General features: G+C 43.1%; 1 protein-coding gene across 1 annotated transcript in view; it reads left to right on the forward strand.

Moving 5' to 3' along the window:
- The first annotated feature begins 1,309 nt into the window (after positions 1-1,309).
- gucy2f (guanylate cyclase 2F, retinal) overlaps positions 1,310-22,571 on the forward strand; it is an 82,454-nt gene continuing 61,192 nt past the window's right edge. The window contains exons 1-2 of the mRNA XM_080197685.1: positions 1,310-1,979; positions 3,546-4,361. Of these exons, the coding sequence (XP_080053811.1) occupies positions 3,617-4,361 (745 nt within the window). The 5' untranslated portion in view covers positions 1,310-1,979; positions 3,546-3,616. The remainder of the gene's footprint in view (positions 1,980-3,545; positions 4,362-22,571) is intronic.

A 22,571-nucleotide genomic window follows, 5' to 3' on the forward strand; every position in this document is an offset into this window, starting at 1 on the left:
AGGTGCAGACCTGATGGGCCAAATGGCCTCCTTCTGCACTGCAGGGATCCTAAGATTCATTCTAGTTGGTGGCCTGTGGAGTTACATGCAAACAGGAGAGAAAGGTCATGTCAAGATTGCATCAGGCATTTAGTCTAAACTCATTAACCATTCCTCAACAAATTCAGCAAAAAGGCAAGTAACAAATAAATGTAGCCATGATGTGGAGATGCTGGTGTTGGATTGGGGTGGGCACAGTAAGAAGTCTCACAACATCGGGTTAAAGTCTAACAGGTTTATTTGGAATTGAGTATTTGGAGGGCCTCCATTCACCTGATGAAGGAGCAGCACTCTGAAAGCTCGTGATTCCGAATAAATCTGTTGGATTTTAACCTGGTGCTGTGAGACTTAATAAATGTAGCAGTTGATATGAAAGATAGCCATTCGAATACGTTGAGCCTAATGTAGGCAGAATTAACATGATAATACTTCAAAAGAAGTTAGTTACATTCAGGAAAAATGCTGGAAAATCTCAGCAGGTCTGGCATCTGTAAGGAGAAAAAAGAGCTGACGTTTCAAGTCCAGATGAATTTTTGTCGAAACTTCCAGCATCCGCAATAATTTGCTTTTATCTTGTGGTTACAATCAAGAACTTCGTTCAGTTAGGTATCTTTGACTGCCCTGACTGGAAACGCTGCCTCTATTCATAAGAACATAAGAAATAGGAGCAGGAGTAGGCCAACTAGCCTTTCGAGCCTGCCCCGCCATTCAATAAGATCATGGCTGATCTGAAGCGGCTCAGTTCCACTTTCCCGCTTTCTCCCCATAACCCTTAATTCCCTTGTCTATCAGAAACCTATCCACCCGTGTCTTAAATATATTTAGCGAGGTAGCCTCTACCACATCAACGGGCAGAGAATTCCAGAGATTCACCACCCTTTGAGTGAAGAAGTTCCTCCTCAACTCCGTTCTAGAGAACTTCTCTGCAGACGCTGTCAGACTTGCTGAGTTTTTCTAGAGTTTTTTGTTTTTGTTCCAGATTCCAGCATCCTCCCCATGCTTACGCCTTTGGCAGTTACTATCGGAATCCCATGTGGAAAGCGAGCTGGAGGACTATTATTTAAGAGACTTTTGGAAACAAACAATTATGTTCACTGCAAAAGAAAGCGGCAGCAGTTACTTTGCGATTCCACATTTCAGAGTAGCAATTCACCTCCCTTATCTCCCTGCCTGACAGCATCTCCGGTTCCTAACCAGCCCCGCCTCCCTCTCCAGCAATCCGATTAACAGTAGTTGAAGGAAAAAACAAGTGTCTGTCCGGGAGCGGAGATTAGATCTGTCTCAGGACTCGCAGTGTGAATTGGAGGTCATTCCTGTGGGTAAATCGCTGGAAGAGGATACACGCACCAGCGAGAGAGATGGAGAGGGGAATGGGCTGCTATCTACAACTTTAAACAAGCGACAACCCCGAGCAGAGATTCCTGAATCTTGGCCACGCCTTTCATGTGCCCCTCTACAAGTTAGAAGGCGCAGTTCTCGACCAGAACGGCCATGCTAGGTTCTGTCCATTGTGCTGAAACGCGGATGCCGCTGTCCGCGGTGCTGAACTCGTCCTCCTCGACAGCTCCTGAGAATTACCGTCCCCGAATAAGTAAAGCGTCGAAGATGATGCATTAACCCTGGGGACTAAAACCAAGCTTCCTCTCTCAGTGCAGGAACCTGATTGAATAAACAGCTACCTGTTTCGAAATTTAGAAGCCAAACTTGTACTTTGGCCATTAAGATGGTGTTTTTCGAGCTAACAGCATCTGCTGGGAAAAGGAAAGTGCTAAATCGCTAATGAGGGCGAGGGGATTCTAGTTCTATCGTTCATTGAGTGGTGTTTCCTTGTAACCCACGGTTGATACCTGGGGAAAGTGCAAGTCCTGCTCAGTTCTCCAAGAAAAGTGTGAGGCCAACCACCCAAAAACTGCGCACCAGCCTATCTCTATGTCACCCTGGTAAGTGGAATTGGAAAAGCTTATCTTAGTCTTTGGTAACACAATGTCAGTTGGATTCTTCAGGCAAACATCTTGCCAATGTGTCCTAATGATGTTTATAGTTAACTAGTAAGAATATGCTGAATGCTCCAATTGAACTGAGCTGACAGATCTTTGCCATTAACTATATTTTGACATAGAAATAGAGAAAGTAGGAACAGGACAATAACGGTATCCCCCTACATTTGTGAATTATATTGTATTTGCTGTATTTTCAAATTGACCAATACTGTATTCATATTGGACTCCCTGAAAAGTAGCTACAGCCCCGAGTGGAGCAAAAAAAAGACTTTATTGAAAGATTAAATATTGGCACAACAGTTGCATCACAAAACTGGAACATTTGTGTCAGAGGCACCAGGGTTCCTGTGTAAAAATTAACTTTTAATTCCTGTGCAAACTTTCAAATATAGTACTGTTTTACTGATGGAAATGTCCCTATGTAATAGATTTTGATGACATGAGGTAAGATATTAGTGTCGTGTTGACAGGTTTAAGATGAGCTGAGTTAATAGATTTGTCCTGTGTAATCTGTATGGAATTAGGAGTGCCCCTGTCCCTTGTCCCAGTAGACAACTACCCCTTAATATATTTGGTCAAGAATGTAGTTTTAAATTCATTGCATTCATTTACTTTTTATGATATGTATTCCTTTTGACTAAAAGCCTAAATTCACTTATTGGGATAGAAATGCATATATATGTCTGCAGATTTCTTCAAGGTCATTTAACATCCATGCACAATTACACATTTAAAATCCAACTTTTCTACATCCAAATCAATGTGTTGCACCTCTGCTTCTATTAGCATGCACTGATTTGCTCTGGACAAAGTGATTTTTAATTCATCTTCTCTGTCCTTCTCATTCAGTTGCACCATTTATTCCCCTCTATCCATTCATTCCTTTTACTTAATTCTTTGGCGATAAGTCAAAATTTAAAAGGATTAAACATAATTTGGATTTTTTAACATTACTTTGATGCCTTGAAATGTATAAGCTTTGCTAGAGTCCTCCAGGTATTATGACATTTATGGACCAGAATAATGAAATTGAACACCCTTTCCCAATTGCCCATTATCAACTGAGCAGTGTGCTGTGTTGTCATCACTCACTGTGTCAGGCATGTTTAAAAGTGAGTTTCATTATATAACACAAGAATCTGATAGTTCACACTCCCATATAGTTGTGTTTTAGAAGACGAATGTTGAGGCAAAATTATTTAGTGTTTCGTACTGTAAATCTAATGCACTCTTACCAAAAAATAGATTGAGGCTGGGGGTCAGTTGAAGATTTCAAAACTGAGTTTGGTAGATTATTGTTGAGTAAGTGTATTAAGAGATGTAGAGCAAGGTGGAAAAATGGAGTTAAGCTCAGATCAGCATTGATCTAATTGAATGGCAGAACAGGCTCAAGGAGCTAACTGGCCTCCTCATTTTCCCAAGTAACTATCAAACAATGTGGTAATATCAGGCATAATGATATTGAGGACATCTTTCATGTGTCAAATATGTTACTCATTTCTTCAGGGGCACCGGTTACCATTATTCATGAATGAATCCTACCTGTTCAGGACCTGACTCTCAATGCTCCCAAGAAGATGCTGAGCGTCGGTCGCACGTTAAGGGGCTGTCTGTTGGAGTTCACTAATCATCCTCGATGGTACCACCCACCAAAGCAAAGGTTTTTTATGAAGTTGAAATTTTTCCCATCATTATGGTGGCTGTTTCTGGGAACATTAATCTTGTCACATCATGCACATACTTTACCTTTCAAGGTCGGAGTCGTTGGACCATGGAACTGTGACCCAATTTTTTCCAAGGCTCTCCCAAGTATGGCTGCCAAGTTGGCAGTTGATCGGGTCAACAAAGGTGGCTTCTTAAACTACAGGTATCAGCTTGACTATGTCGTGCTTCAAGACGATTGCCAGACTTCAAAGGCACTTAGTAACTTTGTGGAGTTCGAGAAATATGCCTCTGTATTTTTGGGTCCAGTGAATCCAGGCTATTGTGAGGCAGCTTCCCTGTTGGGCAAGAACTGGAATAAGGGAATATTTTCCTGGGCCTGCGTTAACTTTGAGCTTAATAATGCCAACAGCTACCCTACGTTTGCAAGGACCTTGCTACCACCTGTCAGGGTTTTGTATAGTGTGATGAAGTATTTTCTCTGGGCACATATTGGTATAATATCTTCAAATGAAAATATCTGGGTCGATACTGCCAACAAAGTAGCCAATGCTCTCAGATACAATGGACTTCCAATTGGCATAGTCACCTCAATGGGATTCAGTGATGAAGATATTGCAAAAACCTTAACGACGATTAAAAATGTTCCTGACCTTCGAAGTAAGTTTGCTTAGAAATTAAAGTGCTCCGATTCTATATAACTGTGTGTATCTACATATTGATAAATCAGAGTTTTCTCTCCCCTTATTTCCTTGCAAAGTGGTGTAACCTTTGCCATCTTCCAAATGAATAAGACTGATCCCGAATCTAAGGATTATTGGAAAATCACAGCTAGTGTGTCCACTATCTTCACAGCTATCTCTTTTAGAATTCCAAGATCTAGGTCATTAGGTCCTGAGGATTTGTCAGATTTTAGTCTCTTAAATTTCTCCAATACTTTGGGTGGAATTTTCCAGCTACGCTTGCTCCAAGGCTGGAAATTCTCATCTGTGGTCAATGGACCTTTGCGAGCTCAGTGTCCCGCCTGCTACAATTTCCATGGTGGGCAGGATTGAAAAATTCCATCCCTTATGTCTGAAGATATTAATTTCCCAATTTCCTCAATTTTTAGCCGCTAGGTTATCATCAATTTCTGGTACAGAGCTTGTATATTTCTTCTGCTAAGATTACAAGAAGAGGCGGGATTTTCTAGCCCTTCCCACAGGAGGGATCTTCTGATCCCGCCCAAGGCAATCCCCCCATGGTGGGTTCCCCCACAGCGGGACGGGTGAGCTGTGCAAAACCACTTAGGCAATGATGGGATTGGGACATCCCTCTGGTGACCAATGGTGAGCTGCTCTGCAACCAGAAAACATGCCATTGGAGGGCTGGAAAATCCTGCCAAAATATCTGGTCAATACCTCCACCATTTCCCCATTCACCATGATAATTTCTCCTGCCTCTGCTTCTATGCGACCAACGTTTCTTTAGCTACCCTCTTCCTTTTCATATACTTATAAAAGCTGTTATAAACTGTTTTCTATTTTTGGCTTGTTTATTCTCACATTCTATTTTTACCCTTTTATCAACCATTTGGTGGCCATTTGCTGACTCCTAAAATATTCCCAATCCTCAGACTTGCTATTGTTTTTTTGCAGCATTACATACCTCTTCTGTTAATCTAATACTAGTCTTAACTTCCTCAGTGATTGTTTGTGCTGAAGTCAAGCTAGCTGTTTATAATTCATTCATGACAAGTGATATTGAGATAGTCATTCCGGGAGAAAATGAATGTGTTTGGAACAGTGCACATCTGTATTTTTGTTGACAATGCATGCGATCTTCCAGAGAAAAGCTACTCTCTTGTAAGAAAAAGCTGGCCGCATGTATGAACAAATAGCTGTTACACGTATGTACGCATATTGCGGATAGTTCCTAAAGGATGTCTTGAAATTTGTTGTCAAAATAGAAAAGTACGTATTAACTGAGGTTTGTAATAGATTAAAATGCTGTTCTTTCATAGGGTGGCATGGCAGCACAGTAGTTAGCACTGCTGCCTCACAGCACCAGGGACCTAAGTTAGATTCCAGCCTCGGGTCACTGCCTGTGAGGAGTTTGCATGTTCTCCCTGTGTCTGCATGAGTTTCCTCCGGGTGCTCCGCTTTCCTCCCACAGTCCAAAGCTGTGCAGGTTAGGTGGATTGGCCAAACAAATTGTCCCTAAGTGTCCGAAGATGTGTAGGTTGGGTGCGTTAGTAAGGTAAATGCGTGGGCTTATGGGAATACGGCATGGGGTGGGCCTGAGTAAGATGCTCTTTTGGAGAGTCATTGCAAAGCTGATGGGCTAAATGGCCTCCTTCTGCACTGTAGGGATTCTATGGGATTCTATTTCAATCTAATGTAGACTAATGGCTGACAATGTCTTCTCTTTGTTGGCTGTGGTAAGCTTCAATGTTAAGTTAGGTTAGGTAGGTGCAATCTTTTTTTAATTTGTTCACGGGATGTGGGCATTGCTGGCTGGGCTAACATTTATTGCCAATACCTGAGGGCATTTAAGAACCAACCACCTCAGTGTGGACCTGGAGTCATTTACAGGCCACATTTGGTAAGGATGACAGATTTCCCTCTTTAAAGGACATTAGTAAGTCAGATGGGTTTTTACAACAACATCTTTATAACCGACATTAGACTTTTGTTTCCAAGAGTGGTTTATGGAGTCAAATTTCACCAGCTGCCGTGGTGGGATTTGAACCTGGGTCCCCAGAGCATTACCTCGGGTCTCTGGATTACTAGTCCAGTGACAATATCACTACATCACTGCCTTCCAAATCCATGATGTGGAGATGCTGGCGTTGGACTGGAGTGGGCACAGTAAGAAGCCTCACAACACTAGGTTAAAGTCCAATAGGTTTATTTGGTAGTGTGAGCCTTTGAAACGCTGCTCCTTCATCACTTGCCACTCACCTGATGAAGGAGCTGCGCTCCGAAAACTCGAGCTCCCAAATCCAGTGTTCAATGTGCAAAATTATGAGGAATTTGGATAGAATAAATAGGTAGAAGGTGAGGGGAATCTCTTCACAACTAGTTGTTGTGATTTGGAGTTCACTATTTAAAAGAGTGGTGGAAACAGATTCAATAGGAACTTTCAGAAAGAATTGTGCAGGAAACATTTGCAATGCGATGGGGAGAGTACTCTAAGGAAAGATAGCCTGGCATTGGAGGCAGCCCAGAAAAGGTTCACTAGATTGATCCTGGATATGGAGGGATTTTTCTTATGAGGAGAGGTTATGTAGATTGGGTCTGTACTCACTGGAGTTTAGAAGAATGAGAGGTGACCTTATTGAGACATACAGGATTCTGAGAGAGCAAAAGGGAAAATGCTGGTAAATCTCAGCAGATCTGGCAGCATCCGTAAAGAGAGAAAAGAGCTGATGTTTCAAGTGCAGATGATTCTTTGTCAAAGCCAGGATTGGTTTTTATCCAGGATCCTGAGGAGGCCTGATAGAGTAGATGTTCAGAGGTTGTTTCAACAAAGACCAGAGGGCAGAATCTCAGACAAAAAAACTCTGACAAAAATGAAACTAAAATAGGGGCGGATTTCTGATGTGCAGAAAACTCTTCAGAATGGATCCAAAAAGCCGGATTTTGAGGACTTCAGGAGCAACCTTAAGGACTTGGGTCAAAAGGTGGCCCAAAAGGGTGGCCCATTTAAGACAGCGAAGAGGAAGAATTTAGTGGTGAGAATTTGGAACTCACAGCTACAGGAAGTGGTTGAAATGAATAGTATAGATGCATTAAACAGGAAGCTAGACAAGCCGATATGAGAGAAGGAATAGAAACCATAGAAACCTTACAATGCTGAAGGAAGCCATTCAGCCCATCAAGTCTGAACCAACAATAATCTCATCCAGGCCTTATTCCCCTAACTCCATATATCCACCCTGGTAACCCCTCTAGCCCAGGACACTAAGGGGCAATTTTAGCATGGCCAATCAACCTAACCCGCACATCTTTGGGCTGTGGGAGGAAACTGGAGCACCCGGAGGGAACCCATGCGGACACGGGGAGAACGTACAAACTCCACACAGGCAGCAATCCAAGCCGGGAATCGAATCCAGGTCCCTGGAGCTGTGAGGCAGCTGTACTAACCACTGCGTTACCATGCTGCCTTGGGCCAGAATAGAGGGCTACATTGATGGATTTAGATAAGGAAAAATGGGAGGAGGCTCGTGTGGAACATGGACAGGTTAGACTGAATTGTCTGTTTCTGTGCTGTACAGCCAATGTAATCCTACGTAATGTTGGAATTCCCCATCCAACACCATTTTTTGGAACGCTGGGAAACATAGAAATATAGAAAATAGGAACAGGAGTAGGCTGTTTGACCCTCCGTGTCTGCTCTGCCATCCAATATGAACATGACGGATCATCCAACTCATTAATCTGTTCCCGCTTTCCTCCCCCATATTCTTGGAACCCCCTTCTCCCGAAGAGCTACATTTAATTCCTTCTTGAAAAGTTACAATGTTTTAGTCTCAAATACTTCCTGTGGCAGCAAATTCTTCAGACTCATCGAATGTTCACAATTGTTACGGTTGTGGAAATTTCTCCTCATCTCAGTCCTAACATATTTACCCCGTATACTTAGATAGTGACCCCTGATTCTGAACACCCCCATTCTTTCTGCATCTATCCTGTCGAGTCCTGTTAGAAATTTATAGGTTTCTACGAGATTCCCCTAAATCTTCCAAATCCAGCTCGTGTATTCCTAACAGTCCCACCACCCCAGGAACCTGTCTGGTAAACTTTCTCTGCAAGAACATCCTTCTTCAGATAAGGAAATCAAAATTGTTCACAATATTCCCAGTGTAGCATCACCAAGGCCCTGTATAACTGCAGCAAGACATCCCTGCTCCTGTACTCGAATCCTCTCACTATGAAGGCCAACATATCATTTACCTACTTTACTGCCTGTTGCATGCTTACATTCATTGACTGGCGTGTGAGGATACTCAGATCTCATTGCATATTTAGAGATATTGCATTTAGTTCCCTCATCTAAATCATTAATTTATCCTAGCGCTGATCCCAGCGTTACCCACTAGTCACTGCCTGCTACTAGGAAAAAGACCCATTCAAAAAGACCACAATCAGTAAGAATAGGCAACAATACCTCCTCCATGATCATCCTCAACACTGGTGCTCCACTCGGCTGTGTCCTCAGCCCCTTGCCAAAAACCTCTGGCTGTGTGGCCAAATTATCGTCCAACCTCAATCTTCAAGATTGCTAATGACACCACCGTAGTGGGTTGGATCTCAAATGATGATGAGACAACATACAGGAAAGAGATAGAGAATCTGGTGAATGGGTGTGACGACAATAATGTCTCCCTCAATGACAACAAAACGAAGGAGTTGGTCGTCGACTTCAGGAAGCGTAAAGGAGAACATGCCCCTGTCTACATCAATGGGAACCATGATGTGGAGATGCCGGCGTTGGACTGGGGTAAAAACAGTAAGAAGTCTCACAACACCAGGTTAAAGTCCAACAGGTTTATTTGGCAATACAAGCCACTAGCTTTTGGAGCGCTGCCCCTTCATCAGGTGAGTGGGAGTTCTGTTCACAAAGAGGGCATATAAAGACACAAACTCAATTTACAAAATAATGGTTGGAATGCGAGTCTTTACAGGCAATCAAGTTTTAAAGGTACAGACAATGTGAGTGAAGAGAGGGTTAAGCACAGGTTAAAGACATGTGTATTGTCTCCAGCCAGGACAATTAGTGAGGTTTTGCAAGCCCAGGCAAGTCATGGGGGTTACAGATAGTGTGACATGAATGCAAGATCCCGGTTCAGGCCGTCCTCATGTGTGCAGAACTTGGCTATCAGTCTCTGCTCAGTGACTCTGTGTTGTCATGTTCGTGAAGGATGCTTTGGAGAACGCTTACCCGAAGATCAGAGGCCAAATGCCCATGACCGCTGAAGTGTTCCCCTACTACGCTGCAGGAAAGATGTTCCAAGGTATGGTACATTGGGAAAATCATGCAGACACTATTACATAAGAACATAAGAACATAAGAAATAGGAGCAGGAGTAGGCCATCTGGCCCTTCGAGCCTGCCCCGCCATTCAATAAGATCATGGCTGATCTGTCGTGGCTGATCTGTCGTGGCTCAGTTCCACTTTCCCGCCCTCTCCCCATAACCCTTAATCCCCTCTCTTATTACAACAGATGAATGAACACCGCTCGATAATCACTAGGTAAGAGTGTTCTCTTCCTGTTGGTGAACACTTCAGCAGTCACGGGCATTCGACCTCTGATCTTTGGGTATGCGTTCTCCAAGGCGGCCTTCACGACACATGACAACGCAGAGTTGCTGAGCAGAGACTGGTAGCCAAGTTCCGCACTCATGAAAATGGCCTCAACCAGGATCTTGGGTTCATGTCACACTATCTGTAACCCCCAAGACTTGGCTGGGCTTGCAAAATCTCACGAACTGTCTTGGCTAGAGACAATACACATCTCTTTAACCTGTGCTGAACCATCTCTCCATTCACATTGTCTATACCTTTAAGACTTGATTACCTGTAAAGACTCACATTCCAACCAGTATTTTGTAAATTGAGTTTGTGTCTTTATATGCCCTGTTTGTGAGCAGAACTCCCATTCACTTGATGAAGGGGCAGTGCTCCGAAAGCTAGTGGCTTATGCTACCGAATAAACCAGTTGGACTTTAATCTGGTGTTGTGAGACTTCTTACTACATCAATGGGGACAAAGTAAAAATAGTTGAGAGCTTCAAGTTTTTAGGTGTCCAGATCACCAGCAACCTGTTCTGGTCCCCCTGTGCTGACACTACAGTTAAGAAAGCCCACCAATGCCTCTACTTTCTCAGGAGATTAAAGAAATTTGACATGCCAGCTACAACCCTCATCAACGTTTACAGATGCACCAGAGAAAGCATTCTTTCTGGTTGTGTCACAGCTTGGTATGTCTCCTGCTCTGCCCAAGCACCACAAGAAACTACAAAGGGTTGTGAACCAAGTTAGGAAGTTCAGGATCAAGTTGCAGAGGGAGCAGATGAGCCCCAGGTCATGGGATTTGGAAATGAATTTTGTGGGAACAATGATGTTGAAGGCTGAGCTGTAATCAATAAATAGGAGCTCTGACATAAGTGTCTTTGTTATCTCGGTGTTCCAGGATTGAGTGCAGGGCCAGACAGATGGCATCTGCTATGGATCTGTTGTGGCAGTAGCCAAGCTGTAGTGAATCCAGACAATCTGGGTGGCCAGAATTGATTTGTGCTATGACTAACCTTTTGAAGCACTTCATGATGATGGATGTCAGAGCCACCGGGCAATATTCATTACGTCACGCTGTCTGGCTTTTCTTTGGTGCCAGACTGATGGCTAGTGAAGCAGATAGGGATCTCAGATTGGAGTAAAGAGAGGTTGAAGATGTCTGTGAATACTCCTGCCAGCTGATTCATGCAGGGTCCGAGTGCCCATCCGAGGGCCAGTTGCTTTCCGCGGGTTGACTTTCAAGGTAGCTGCTCTGATGTCTGCAGTGGTGACTCAGATACAGGTTCATTTGAGGCTCCTGAGGTAGAGACCATGCACTCACTGACTATGCTCAAAACGCGCATAGAATTCATTGAGCTCATCAGGGAGGGGTGTGTGGAGCCGGCAATTTTACATGCCTTCATCTTGTAGCCTGTTATATCTTTCAGACCTTGTCATAGTCAGTCGGGGCCCATCTGACTAGCCTGGAACTCTAGCTTAGTCTGGTACTGTCTTTTGGTATCTTTGATGGATTTATTTCAATCCTGTCTGGATTTCTTCTATAGGTCAGGGTCACCTAATTTGAACACCTCAGACCTAGACTTCAGCAAGCAGTGGATATCCCTCTTCATCCCTGACTCCTGATTGGGAAACATGCGGATTTACTTCTTTGTCACAGTGTTCTACACACTTACTAATGAAGACAATTACTGTAGTGGCGTACTCATTCAGGCTGGTCACAGAGCTTTTAAATGCTGACCAGTCCACTGACTCTAAGCAAAGATCATCTGAATTTTGTACCAGACTGCCATGTGGGACCATGCCAAAAATCTTGTCAAACTAAAGTCCATATAGACCACATCCACAGCAATTCCCTCATCAGTTGTCTTTGTTACCTCTTCAAAAAGCTCAGTCAAGTTGGTGAGACATGACTTTCCCCTTACAAAACCACACTGCCTGTCACTAACTAGTCCATTTTCCTCCAAATGTGCAAATATTCTATCCCTCAGTATCTCCTCCAAAAACTTCTCCACCACAGACATCAGGCTCACTGGCCTTTAATTTCCTGTATTTCCCCTGCTTCCTTCCTTAAACAAGGGAATAACATTGGCTGTTCTCCAGTCTTCTGGAACCTTGCCTGTGGTCAAAGAGGATGTGAAAATATCTGTTAAGGGATCTAATACTATTTTTAATTTCCTTTCTAAACCATGGTTGTCCACCTTTCCTTTTGTATTATTGTGCCAGACAGGAACAAACAACTGTTTTATTTCATTTGAGCACTTTTTGAATGTTTGCCATTTTCTATCCACCATCATCCCTTTAAGTAATGTTCCCCAATCCGTCATAGCCAACTTGTGTCTCATACTGTCGTAGTTTCCTTTATTTAGATTCGGCACCCTAGTCTCAGAATCAACTACATCACTCTCCATCTTGATGAAGAATTCTATCATATTATCAAAAGTTTTGAGAGAAACAAGTTTTAGTGAGGAACTGAAGGATATTAGCATTAGTAGATAAATGGTTTTGGGGAAATTGATGGGATTGAATGTAGGCAAATCTCCAGGTTCTGATATTCTAGATCGCAGAGTACTAAAAGAAGTGACCCTGGAAATAATAGATCCATTGGCAGATATTTTCGAAAATTGATTGGACTCTGGAATATTTCCGACAGATTGGCCAGTAGCTAATGTAAGCCCACTATTCAAAAAGGAAGGTAGAGAGAAAACAGGGAACTAGAGACCAGTGAGCCTAACAATGGTACTGGGGAGGTTGCTGGAGACCATTAACAAGGATTTCATAACTCAACATTTGGAAGGCATTGGTATAATCAGATAAAATCAGCCAGATTGGCGAAAGAAAAATCATGCTTGACAAATCTATTGGAATTTTCTGACGATGTAACTAGTAGAGGTGACCGAGGAAAATCAGTGGATGTGGTTTATTTAGACTTTCAGAAGGCTATTGACAAGGTCTCATGTAACAGACTATTATGTAAAGTTAAAACACGTGGGATTGCAGGTAATGTCTTGAGCTGAATAGAAAGCTGGTTAGCAGATGAGGAGAAAAGAGTTGACATAAAGGGTCCTTTTCTGATTGGCAGTCAGTGACAAGTGGGGTTTCACAGGGATCTGTGCTAGAACCCCAACTGTTCACATTATATATTAATGATTTGGAAGAGGGAACTGAATGTATTATCTGCAAATCTGCAGATAATACAAAGTTGGGTGGGAGGGTGAGCTGTGAGGAGGATGCAGAGATATTCAGCATGATTTGGATAGGCTGAGTGTTTGGGCTTATGCATGGCAGATGCAGTATGATATGGATTAATGTGAGGCTATCTACTTTGGTAGCAATGATAAGAGGACAGATTATTACTTGAACGGGTGTAAGTTGAGAGACGTAGATACTCAGTGAGACCTTGGAGTCCTCGTACATCAGTCGCTGAGAGTAAGTGCGCAGGTACAGCTTGCAGTAAAGAATACAAATGGTCTCCACAGTGACAGTTTTTTAGTACAGAAATAGGGATGTTTTGCTGCAATGTATAGGGCATTGGTTGAAACTACAACTGAAGTATTGTGTGCAGTTTTGATAGTCCTTATCTGAGGATGTCTTTGATATAAAGGGAGCACAGTGAAAGTTTATCAGACTGATTCCTGGAATGGCAGGTCTGTCATATGAGGAGAGACTAAATTGGTTAGGACTATATTTGCTGGAGTTTATTTGATTTGATTTATTACTGTCACATATATTACAGTTTTATTTATTGTTGTCACATATATTAAGGAAAAAAGTATTGTTCTTGCGAGCTATACAGACAAAGCATACTGGTCATAGAGAAGGAAAGGAGAAAGTGCAGAATGTGGTGCTACAGTAATAGCTAAGGTGTAGAGAAAGATCAGCTTAATGTGAGGTAGTCTATTTAAAAGTCTGACAGCAGCAGGGAAGAAGCTGTTCTTGAGTTGGTTGGTACATGACCTCAGACTTTTGTATTTTTTTCCCGAAGGAAGAAGATGGAAAAGAGAACATGTGAGGTGCGTGCGGTCTTTGATTATGTTGGCTGCTTTGCAGAGGCAGCGGGAAGTGTAGACAGTCAATGGTTGGGAGACTGGTTTGCATGATGGATTGGGCTACACTCAGTCTTGGGCAGAGCAGGAGCCCATACCAAGCTGTGATACAACCAGGAAGAATGCTTTCTATGGTGCATCTGTAAAAGTTGGTGAGAGCTGTAGCTGACGTGCCAAAATTCCTTAGTCTTCTGAGAAAGTAGAGGCATTGTGGGCTTTCTTAACCTTAGTGTCGGCATGGGGGGGAACCAGGACAGGTTGTTGGTGATCTGGGCACCGAAAAACATGAAGCTTTTGAGTTATCTTCCAGGAAAGATAGATTCTGTTCGACTGCTTGTGTGTTAACAAATCAGAAGCAGGCGTAAGCAGAATACAATTCAAAATTTGCCTTCAGCCAACTATGTTGGGTCCAACAAAATAAAATAAATAAATAATTGCAGCCCCTGCTAAAGTGCACCCTCTGGAGAGAAGGATTGCTCCAAAGCCTCAGTGGGGAATGAATGTTCTGTCATCCTCCTTGCAGCTGCCTTTTCGATAGCACTGAATAGGTTGCAGGAAGAGACATCTTGTGTCTATTTGCAAGATCTATTTAGAAGAGTGAGAGGGGACCTCATAGAAACATGTAAAATTCTAACAGGGTTAGAGAGGGTAGATTCCGAAACAATGTTCCCAATGGTGGGGGAAGTCCAGAATTAGGTGTTGTAGTTTGAGGATAAGGGGTAAACCTTTCAGAACTGAGGTGAGGAGAAATTTCTTCACCCAGAGGCTGGTAAACGTCTGGAATTCACTACTGCAGCATAGAGTTAAGGCCAAAACTTTGTGTGATTTCAAGAAGAAGTTACATACAGCTCTTGGGGCTAAAGGGATCAAGGGATATGGGGAGACGGGGACGGGGGGAGTCAGGATATTGAATTCAGTTGTCAGCCATGAATGATGGAGAATGCTCAAAGGGCCTACACTTGCTTCTAATCTTTCTGTTTCAATGTGATGGTCGCTCATCCCAAAGAGGCCTTACACAACTAGATTGCCAATTTACCCTTTCACATTGCCCATTGCCCAGTCTGGGATGGCCTGTTCTCTATTTGGTTCCTCAACATATTGGTCCAGAAACCCCTCCCATACGCAATCCAGGATTTCCTCCTCTAAGGTACTATTACTAATTTGCTTTGCCCAATCGATATGCAGATTAAAGTCATATATAAATACAAATATTCCTTTATTGCACGTGTCTCTAATTTCCTGTTTGACGCCATTGCCAACATCACCACTACAGTTTGGGGATCTATATACAACTCCTACTAACATTTTTGCCCTGAAGTGTTTTTCAGTTCTACCCATACAGATGCTGTATCATCAAAGCTAATATCCTTCCTCGCTATTGATTTGATGTCTTTTTTAAGCAGAAATGCAACCCCACTGCCTTTTCCTTTACGTCTATACTTCCAAATACTGAATACCATCGCTGATCACCCTGCAACCATGTCTCCATAATTCCATGCCCATATACATCTACTTACTCAATTAATTCATCCATTTTATTGCAATGCCGATGCATTAAGGCGCAAAGCCTTAGGGGTAAGTTTTTCACTCAGAGGGTGGTGAGTGAGTGGAATCGGCTGCCGTCGGTGGTGGTAGAGGCGAATTCGCTGGGGTCTTTTAAAAGGCTTCTGGATGAGTATATGGGATCTAATGGGATTGGGATAGTTCTAGGGCTCGGTAGGTATAGATGTGATCGGCGCAACTTGTGGGCCAAAGGGCCTGTTTGTGCTGTAGTGTTCTATGTTGTCGTTTTAACATTCCTTGTCTTGTTCTCATTATTTTTCACTGAGGGTCTATTTGAACAAAAAACAAAGAACAAAGAAAATTACAGCACAGGATCAGGCCCTTTGGCCCTCCAAGCCTGCGCTGACCATGCTGCCTGACAGAACTAAAACCCTCTACCCTTCCGAGGACCATATCCCTCTATTCCCATCCTCTCCATGTATTTGTCCAGACGCCTCTTAAAACTCACTATCATATCTGCTTCCACTACCTCCCCAGCAATGAGTTCCAGACGCAGGCCCTTGATTTCTCTGCCTATCACTCTCGTTATTCCTGTTTTTTGTTCTTATCCATGTTTCCGCCTCCTCTGACTCCTTACGTAGATTCCCATCCCCCTTCCATCTGAGTTTCAACCTTCTCCAACCATTCTAGCAAACACTCCTCCCAAAACATTAGTCCTGGTTCTGCCCAGGATGTTTGTGCAAGTCCCACTCCTCCCAGAACCAGTCCTAATGTCCCAGGAATCTGAAACACTGTCCCTCACACCATCTCTTCAGCCACATATCCATCTGATCTATCCTGCTATTTCTAATCCTCATTTCACTCCCTTTGAGTTCCAACTCAGAAAGTGCATTCCAGATCCTACCTACTTGCTGCACAACCAAGTTTTTCCCCCTCTTACCATTGTTACTAATGCATTATTCAAAATTTTGGATAGAATCATAGAATTGTAGCGTCATACAGCACAGAAAAGCCACTCAGCCCATTGAATCTACACTGACAATAACTACCACCAAAGTCGCACTAATCTTTTTTTCCAGCACTTGTCCCATATGTTTGAATGTTACAATATTTCAAGAGCTCATCCAAATAGCTTGTTAAGGTTGTAAATTTCCAGCCTCCACTACTCTCCCAGGCAGTGCACTCCAGATTTCCACTACCCTCTGAGTGTTTTCTTTCTCAAATCCCCTCTGAAGCTCCTGCTAAATCTCAACCTAAAATTATGCTCCCTAATGATTGGCCTCTCAACAAGGGGAAAGTTGCTCCCTGTTCACCCCGTTCAAGCCCCTCGAATCTTATACATATCATCATGTCGCCTCTCAGTCTTCTCTGTTCTAAAGAAAATGATCCAAGCTTCCCCAGTCTCTCCTGATAGCTCAAATGCTCCACCCCAGGTAACATTCTGGTGAATGTGCTCTGTAACCCTTCCTATAGTGAGGTGAAGGGGAATATTCAAAGAAAATGCATAAAACCCCCAATCTTTTTTAATGTCCCGATGATATTTCTCTAGAGTCGCATATAGCAGTGTCCTGGAGACTGAGGTTAAATTCCTGGAGATTCCAGGCCATCCTGGAGGGTGGGCAACTCTATGTGAAAGGTTAGGATCCATGGAGCTATGGGTAATATATTAGCCTGGATTAAGGGTTAAATGATAGGAAGTTGGAACTCAACATATCCAGATCAGCGATGATCTTCTTGAAAGATGGAGAAGGCTCAAGGGGCCAAATTGCTCTTATTTCACATGTAGATTTGAAGGAAAGGAAGCAGAGAGTAAGGAATAGGTCATATTGAGGTTGTAGATTGTAACCCATGAGTGCCAGAAGAATTAATGCTTGACGTACCGTCAATATCAATGACTTTGATGAGAGGATTGAGAGTAATTTATCCAAATTTGCTAGGTGGGAAAGTAAATCATAGAATCCCTACCGTATAAAAGGAAGCCATTTGGCCCATTGAGTCTGCACTGACTACAGTTTCACTCAGGCCTTATCCCCATAACCCCACATATTTACCCTGCTAATCCCTCTAATTTATGGATCGAAGGACACTAAGTGGCAATTTAGTGTGGCCAATCAACCTAATCCGCACATCTTTGGATATGCAGAAGATGCAAAGTGTAATATAGAGACAGGTTACATTACTGGGCAAGAAATTGGCAGAGACTGCATCACTTTTGGGAAATATAAAATTAGGACAATGGAAAAACAGAACTTTTTAAAAAGTACTGCTAAAGCCTTCAGGATTTGGGACTCCTGTGCATGATCACAGAAAGCTAGCAAATAGATGCAGCAAGCTATTAGAAAGGCAAATGGTATGTTAGCCTTTACTGTAATGGTGTTAGCAAGACATGATCTATCCCTAATAAAACCATGCTGACTAACCCTGATCAATTCGTGCCTTCCCGAGTAACAGTTTATTCTGTCTCTCAAAATTGTTTCCAATAAATTGCCCACCACTGTATTCAGACTGACCGGTCTGTAGTTTCCTGGCCAATTCCTCACACCCTTTGTATGTAATGGTACATCATTCATCGAGACATATAGAGGTTTACAGCGTGGAAACAGGGCATTTGGCCAAACTTATCCATGCTGGCTTTTTTTAACCCCTATGCTAGTCCCAGTTGCCACATTTGGCTCATATCTCTCTATACCCATTTTACCCATGTAACTGTCTAAATGCTTCTTAAAAGATGAAATTGTACCCGCCCCTACTACTACCTTTGGGAGCTGACCTCCAATCCTCTGGTACCTCACCTGAATCTAGTGAGGACTTGAAAATAATCCAAAGGATATAAAGGATATGTGGATAGAGTGGAAAAGCGGAGTTGTTGGAGCAGATTAGTCGAGATTTTATTGAAAGGTAGAACAGGTGATGGGCCTTACGTCCTACTCCTGCTCTCGTTTTTATCTAGTTTACGCTCTGAATTTATGAAAATCAATAATGCACCTGTTGACGGCTCTAGCAGAGTGTCAGATTCAATCTGATTTGATTTATTATTGTCATATGTATTAGTATACAGCGAAAAGTATTGTTTCTTGCACACTATACAGACAAAACATACCGTTCATAGAGAAGGAAAGGAAAGACTGCCTAATGTACTGTTACAATTATAGCTAGGGTGTAGAGAAAGATCAACTTAATGCGAGGTAAGTCCATTCAAAAGTCTGACAGCAGCAGGGAAGAATCTGTTCTTGAGTCGGTTGGTACATGGCCTCATAGAATCATAGAAACCCTACAGTGCAGAAAGAGGCTATTTGGCCCATCGAGTCTGCTCTGACCACAATCCCACCCAGGCCCTACCCCATATTCCTACATATTTACCTGCTAATCCCCCTAATTTACGCATCTCAGGGCACTAAGGGGCAATTTTTAGCATGGCTAATCAATGTAACCTGCACATCTTTGAACTGTGGGAGGAAACCAGAACACTCAGAGGAAACTCACGCAGACACGAGGAGAATGTGCAAACTCCACACAGACAGTGACCCCAAACTGGGAATCGAACCCAGGTCCCTGGAGCTGTGAAGCAGCAGTGCTAACCACTGTGCTACAGTGCCGACCTCAAATTTTTGCATTTTATTCCCAACGGAAGAAGGTGAAAGAGAGAATGTCCGGGGTGCGTGGGGTCCTTAATTATGTTGGCTGCTTTGCCGAGGCAGTGGGAAGTGCAGACAGAGTCAATGGACGGGAGGCTGGTTTGCGTGATGGACTGGGCTACATTCACGACCTTTTGTAGTTTCTTGCAGCCTTGGACAGAGCAGGAGCCCATACCAAGCTGTGATACAACCAGAAACAATGCTTTCTATGGTGCACCTGTAAAAGTTGGTGAGAGTGGTAGCTGACATGCCAAATTTCCTTAGTCTTCCGAGAAAATAGAGGCGTTGGTGGGCTTTCTTATCTATGCTGTCAGTATAGGGGGACAGAGTCCATTGAAGGAGCAGAGTTGATTAGCTATGTGGTCTTTCATTGCCCTTGCTTTTTTACATTCTTACAAATATAGAAACATTAAAGAAAATCGGCACAGAAGGAGGCCATTCATACTAATTTGCCTGTGCTGCCTGGGAAACAATGACTATGACTGCTCCCACTTTCCATTGCTTGGACTGTAGTCCTGTTGGCTACCGCACTTCAAGTGCATCCAGGCCCTGATCACTCACCGGATGATAGAGTTACTCATCAACCCCACACACCCACCACCCTCCCTCTAATCTCACTTTCATTCCATATCGCCCATTAACCTCTCTGTTAAAGTGAAAAATGTCTTTCCTGTGCACACTCTCATGACTCTTCATAATCTTAAAACACTTCAATCAAACAGCCCCATAATCTTCTCTGTTACATTACGCTATAGTGAGCATAGATGGGCGCTCCCAGAGATTTGGGCAGGGGCCGGTGGTGGTAGCAGAGCGGTGAGGGTGGCTTGCGGGCTCCAGACTGTTCTCTCGAGTCTGAACATGCCAGATCCAGCCTGGCGCCGCCAGCATGGTGCTGGGGAAGTGCTGCACTGCCGCGGTGAGAGCTTTCACTGTTCGAGCCTCCGTATCCACCCCCCCCCCCACCCCCCCATTCAATGTGATGATGGCTGATCCTCGAATCCCAATTCTCTTACCTGCCCATTATTCCACTGTCATAGAATCCCTACAGTGCAGAAGGAGGCCATTTGGTCCAGCAAGGTAGAGAGATTCTTCCTACTTAGAAAGGATAGCAGAACTAGAGGGCGCAGTCTCAACATAAGCAGGGAGGGCAGTTTAGAACAGAGTTGAGGAGGAACTTCTTCACTCAATGGGTGGTGAGTCTCTGGAATTCTCTGCCCGTTGAAGTGGTGGAGGCTGCCTCGCTAAATATATTTAAGTCACGGGTAGATATGTTTCTGATAGACAGGGGAATTAAGAGTTAAGGGGAGAAAGCGGGAAAGTGGAACTGATCCACTTCAGATCAGCCATGATCTTATTGAATGGCAGGGCAGGCTCGAAGGGCTAGATGGCCTACTCCTGCTCCTATTTCTTATGTTCTTATGTTCTTACATGAAAAGCCGTCCCGCCTATCCAAATAAATAAAGGCAAATTACTGGAATCTGAAACAAAAACAGGAAATGCAGTGGGTCTGACAGCTTCTTGGAGAGAGAATAGAACCAGTCTGGATGACCCTTGGTCAGGACATCTTCAAAGCATCCCGATTCAAAACTTTGGCTCCATTCTCTCTCTCCACGGATGCTGTCAGACCTGCTGAGATTTCCCAGCCTATCCAGTCTTTTCTCAGAGCTAAAATTCTTCATTACTGGCAAACTGCTCCCAAAACTCCACTCTCATGGGGTCACATTTTTTCCATAATGGGGTGAGTGTTTTTTAAACATCAACACTGCGTGAAGGATAACAGTGTGAAGCAGTTGTTTGTGCTGCTGGCAGCAAGGAACCATTCATCAAATATTTCCTGCTTAGTTTTATATTCTCCAACGTGGTTTTTTTCAGAGATTTTTTAACTCTGAGCACTTTAACTATGGTGGGTAACAGCTTTAAGAAACAGCTTTTAAAATGACCATGTTGCAGTTAACTTATACAGCATTTCGATCGAGGATTTTTCTCATGAGCAAGGCCACATAGGCTTACCTAATCATCTCAATGTAATATTTGATTTGATTTATTATTGTCACATGTATTAATATAAAATGACAGTCTTGTTTCTTGTACGGTATACAGATAGCCCCTTTAAGAGTGTTGATTGGTAAAATTTGACATGTTCTCACCCAGCCTCCCAACAATTCTCCTTCTTTTGAACACCTGATTTGATGTATTATTGTCGTAAGTATTAATATACAGTGAAAAGTACTGCTTCTTGTGCGTTTTACAGACAAAACATACAATTCATAAAGAAGGAAAGGAGAGCAGAATGTCGTGTTCTAGTCATAGCTAGGGTGTAGAGAAAGATCAACTTAGTGTTAGGTTAGTCTGTTCAAAAGTCTGGTGGCAGCAGGGAAAAAGCTGTTCTTGAATCAGTTGGAACGTGATCTCAGACTTTTTCCCGAAGGAAGAAGGCGGAAGAGAGAATGTCTGGGGTGTGTGGGGTCCTTAATTATGCTGGCTGCTTTGCTAAGGCAGTGGGCAGTGTAGACAGAATCAAAGGATGCGAGGCTGGTTTGTGTGATGGATTAGGCTACATTCATGATCTTTTGTAGTTCCTTGAGGTCTTGGGCAGAGCAGGAGCTATACCAAGCTGAGGTACAACCAGAAAGAATGCTTTCTATGGTGCACCTGTAAAAGTTGGTAAGAGTTGTAGCTGACATGTCAAATTCCCTTAGTCTTCTGAGAAAGTAGAGGTGTTGGTGGACTTTCTTAACTATAGTGTCAGCATGGGGGGACCAGGACAGGTTGTTGGTGATCTGGACACCCTTCTACTTTCGACTCTTTCTACTTTGTCCCCATTGATGTAGACAGGGGCACATTCTCCTTTACACTTCCTGAAATTGATGAAAATCTCCTTTGTTTTGTCGACATTAAGAGAGAGATTATTGTTCCTGCACCAGTTCACCTCGCTGAAGTACAGTGCTCAGTTAAACCAGGCCAAAGCAAATCGCTGTTCTTGAAACGAACAACTGAAAAATGTATGAAAGCCGCATGTTGAAGTTTTAATGGTATAAATGTAAAATGAAGTGTCCTCTTATTTTATTCACTAATGGCTGATCACGCTTGGCATGGCTATGTTTATACATGAATCATGCTTCTATGAACAAATTAAACATTACAAAAATTATTTATTCTTGTGATTCTGAGTGACACTGACTTGCACCAAATTTTCTTCAAAGTTTAAAGTTTTAAAGTTTATTTATTAGTCACAAGAAGGGCTTACATTAACACTGCAATGAAGTTACTATGAAATTCCCCTAGTCGCCACACTACGGTGCCTGTTTGGGTCAATGCACCTGACCAGCACGTCTTTCAGAATGTGGGAGGAAGCTGGAGCGCCCGGAGGAGACTCATGCAGACATGGGGAGAATGTGCAAACTCCATACA

Source organism: Carcharhinus amblyrhynchos, chromosome 10 (assembly GCF_965287045.1).
Source record: "Carcharhinus amblyrhynchos chromosome 10, sCarAmb.v2.hapA, whole genome shotgun sequence".
NCBI classification, from domain to species: domain Eukaryota; kingdom Metazoa; phylum Chordata; class Chondrichthyes; order Carcharhiniformes; family Carcharhinidae; genus Carcharhinus; species Carcharhinus amblyrhynchos.